Source organism: Bombina bombina, chromosome 11 (assembly GCF_027579735.1).
Source record: "Bombina bombina isolate aBomBom1 chromosome 11, aBomBom1.pri, whole genome shotgun sequence".
Lineage (NCBI taxonomy): Eukaryota > Metazoa > Chordata > Amphibia > Anura > Bombinatoridae > Bombina > Bombina bombina.
Window position 1 is genome coordinate 12,580,925 of NC_069509.1, and position 2,564 is coordinate 12,583,488.

Here is a 2,564-nt window from a genome sequence, read left to right on the forward strand (position 1 = left end):
TCATATGTATCTATATATGTATATGCCTGTGCATGCATAGGTGTGTGTATATATGTGTGTGTGTATAGTATGTGTATTATATGTACGTATATAAGCCTGTGCATGTATACGTGTATATATATATGTGTGTGTGTATAGTATGTGTATCATATGTACGTATATATGCCTGTGCATGTATACGTGTGCGTATATGTGTGTGTAGAGATTGTGTACTGTGTGTATATGTATTTATGTATATGTATTATGGTGTGTGTGTATCACATATATGTATATATGCCTGTGCATGTATGTCTGTGTATGTATGTGTGTATAGAGGTTGTGTTATGTGTGTATATGAATTTGTGTATATGTTTGTGTGTATTGTGTGTGTATCATATGTATCTATATATATGCCTGTGCATGTATACGTGTGCGTATATGTGTGTGTGTTGAGATTGTGTACTGTGTGTATATGTATTTATGTATATTTATTATGGTGTGTGTGTAGTGTGCGTGGGAGGAGTTTGTGCGTCATATAGTACATTTTATTGCCCTTTGTTAATTTCTAGAAGAAAACAAAATTATAATTGATATATGCCACAAAAGAGTTTCACATATAATTTTACTGATTTCTTATCAATCTTCTAAAATATATCAGCTACTTTATAAATAATAAAATAAATCAGGAATGTTTTTTATAATAAAGTATATTATGTTACATTATCTGTGTGTTGGATATGGATTGACAAAATGGAAAAATGCTACATAAACAACCAAAAATATGACCATTACTGGACACATGGGAACATTTTACAGAGAGCTTTTTTCAGTTTGTAGCTGCTCAAAATCAGAATAACAGACAGTTCTGTTGTGAACAACTGACGTAAAGAATCAAATATCATATTCTCTACACTTCTAGTATCTGAGTTTAAAGACAGATATGTTACATAAACCACAGTCAGTACCACAAAAACAGTAGCAAACATCCCCATGGTCTTACTCGCTCTGTAATGGGCATCAAGCTGGGCGTCACTCATGTTGGTTGCATTAAGTTTTATTCTCCAGACGTGTCTCAAAAGGGAAGTGACAGTGATAAGTAAACAGGTTAAACTTATTATTAATGGCACAATACCTCCTAATGCGAGAAGAAAGACTGGATAATGCAGGTAATCATGAGGAATATTATTGGTGGTCAGGTTCCTGGTCACATCCGGCTGAGGGACAATGTTCAAGTACCAAATGGAGGGGACAGAGATTGAGAAACACCCCAGGGCTGTAACCAGCAACAGCTTTGGTACCAGAACCGGGAGTCTCATCTTCAGTCTTGTGATAAAACGGTTTGTAAAGCTGACAACAGTCACACAGTATAATGCGCAGAGCCCGGCACAGAGCCAGTAACTGAGACTAAGGGACAATATAAAAAACACAAATACAGCTGACTTAAAATCAGATATTAATGCATTTATTAATTCCATAAACTGCAGAAAAATGTTGTTCAGGCTCATAGTAAACTGGATTTGGTTGCTGGGGGTCATGGCTAGAAATCTCTTTTGTTCCATGAAAATCACAACCAGGATGAATAAATTAGAGATAAACCCAGTGACTGATGTTACTGCTGTAATAAATAGGGTAATAGCCATCTCTACTGCAGAGAGAATCTCCTGTTGGTCTCAATGCTGCTTATGTGACTTGTGGTTAAAAGCTCCTCACACGCAGGTGCTCAGTATAATAATCAGACGCTCATGTAAATATGAACATGTTTTGGCAGCTGAAGCTAATGTATTTGCATTTATATCTATTACAGACGGTCACTGTAAGCGAAGTGAAACCACCCATCACTCATGTTTTACTCAGAAGAAGAAAAAGTCAAATTTACTAGTAAAAATCTCACTTTTAATTGTATAGGGATCAAACCTACTGAACACTGATGCTAAATTATTACTGGCGTTTTTCTATTTAAGTGGTTAGGGCTTTGATCACAATCTATTGGGAGCTGCGTTTTTGGCTATTTTTCATGACACAAAGGGGCCTATCTATCAAGCTCCGGATAGAGCTTGAGGCCCCGTGTTTCTGGCGAGCCTGCAGGCTAAAGACCGCTGCTTCATAACCTGCAGGCGGACAGACATCACCGCAATTCAACCCGATCGAGTACGATTGGGTTGATTGACACCCCCTGCTGGCAGCCGATTGGCCGCGATTCTGCAGGGGGCGGTGTTGCACCAGCAGCTCTTGTGAGCTGCTGATGCAATGCTGAATACGGAGAGCGTATTGCTCTCCGTATTCAGCGAGGTCTGGCGGACCTGATCCGCACTGTCGGATCAGGTCCGCCAGACTTTGATAAATTGAGGCCAAAGGCTACTTTTCAGTTCGGCACAATTACAATAGAATGTTTTCAGCTGTCAATCACATCTTTTCTGACCCTTGATAAGAGTCCTATTTTCCCTATGGAGATAAAAACAGCTCAACAGCTTTTTGAGACCATTATTGGCTTATTGAATTTACATCTCTAGGCACTTAACAACTTCTCAAAAGGCATTCTGACCAAATGTAACATTATTTCATGCACTTACTTATGGCATGATTTC

The 2,564-nt window shown here is 38.4% G+C and overlaps 1 protein-coding gene across 1 annotated transcript; it reads right to left on the reverse strand.

Annotated features, from left to right (window-relative positions):
* Positions 1-767: 767 nt before the first annotated feature.
* Positions 768-1,514, reverse strand: LOC128642159 (taste receptor type 2 member 40-like). The gene has a single exon (XM_053694838.1). The coding sequence runs from the start codon at positions 1,512-1,514 to the stop codon at positions 768-770; it is 747 nt and encodes a 248-aa protein (XP_053550813.1).
* Between the last annotated feature and the right edge of the window lie 1,050 nt (positions 1,515-2,564).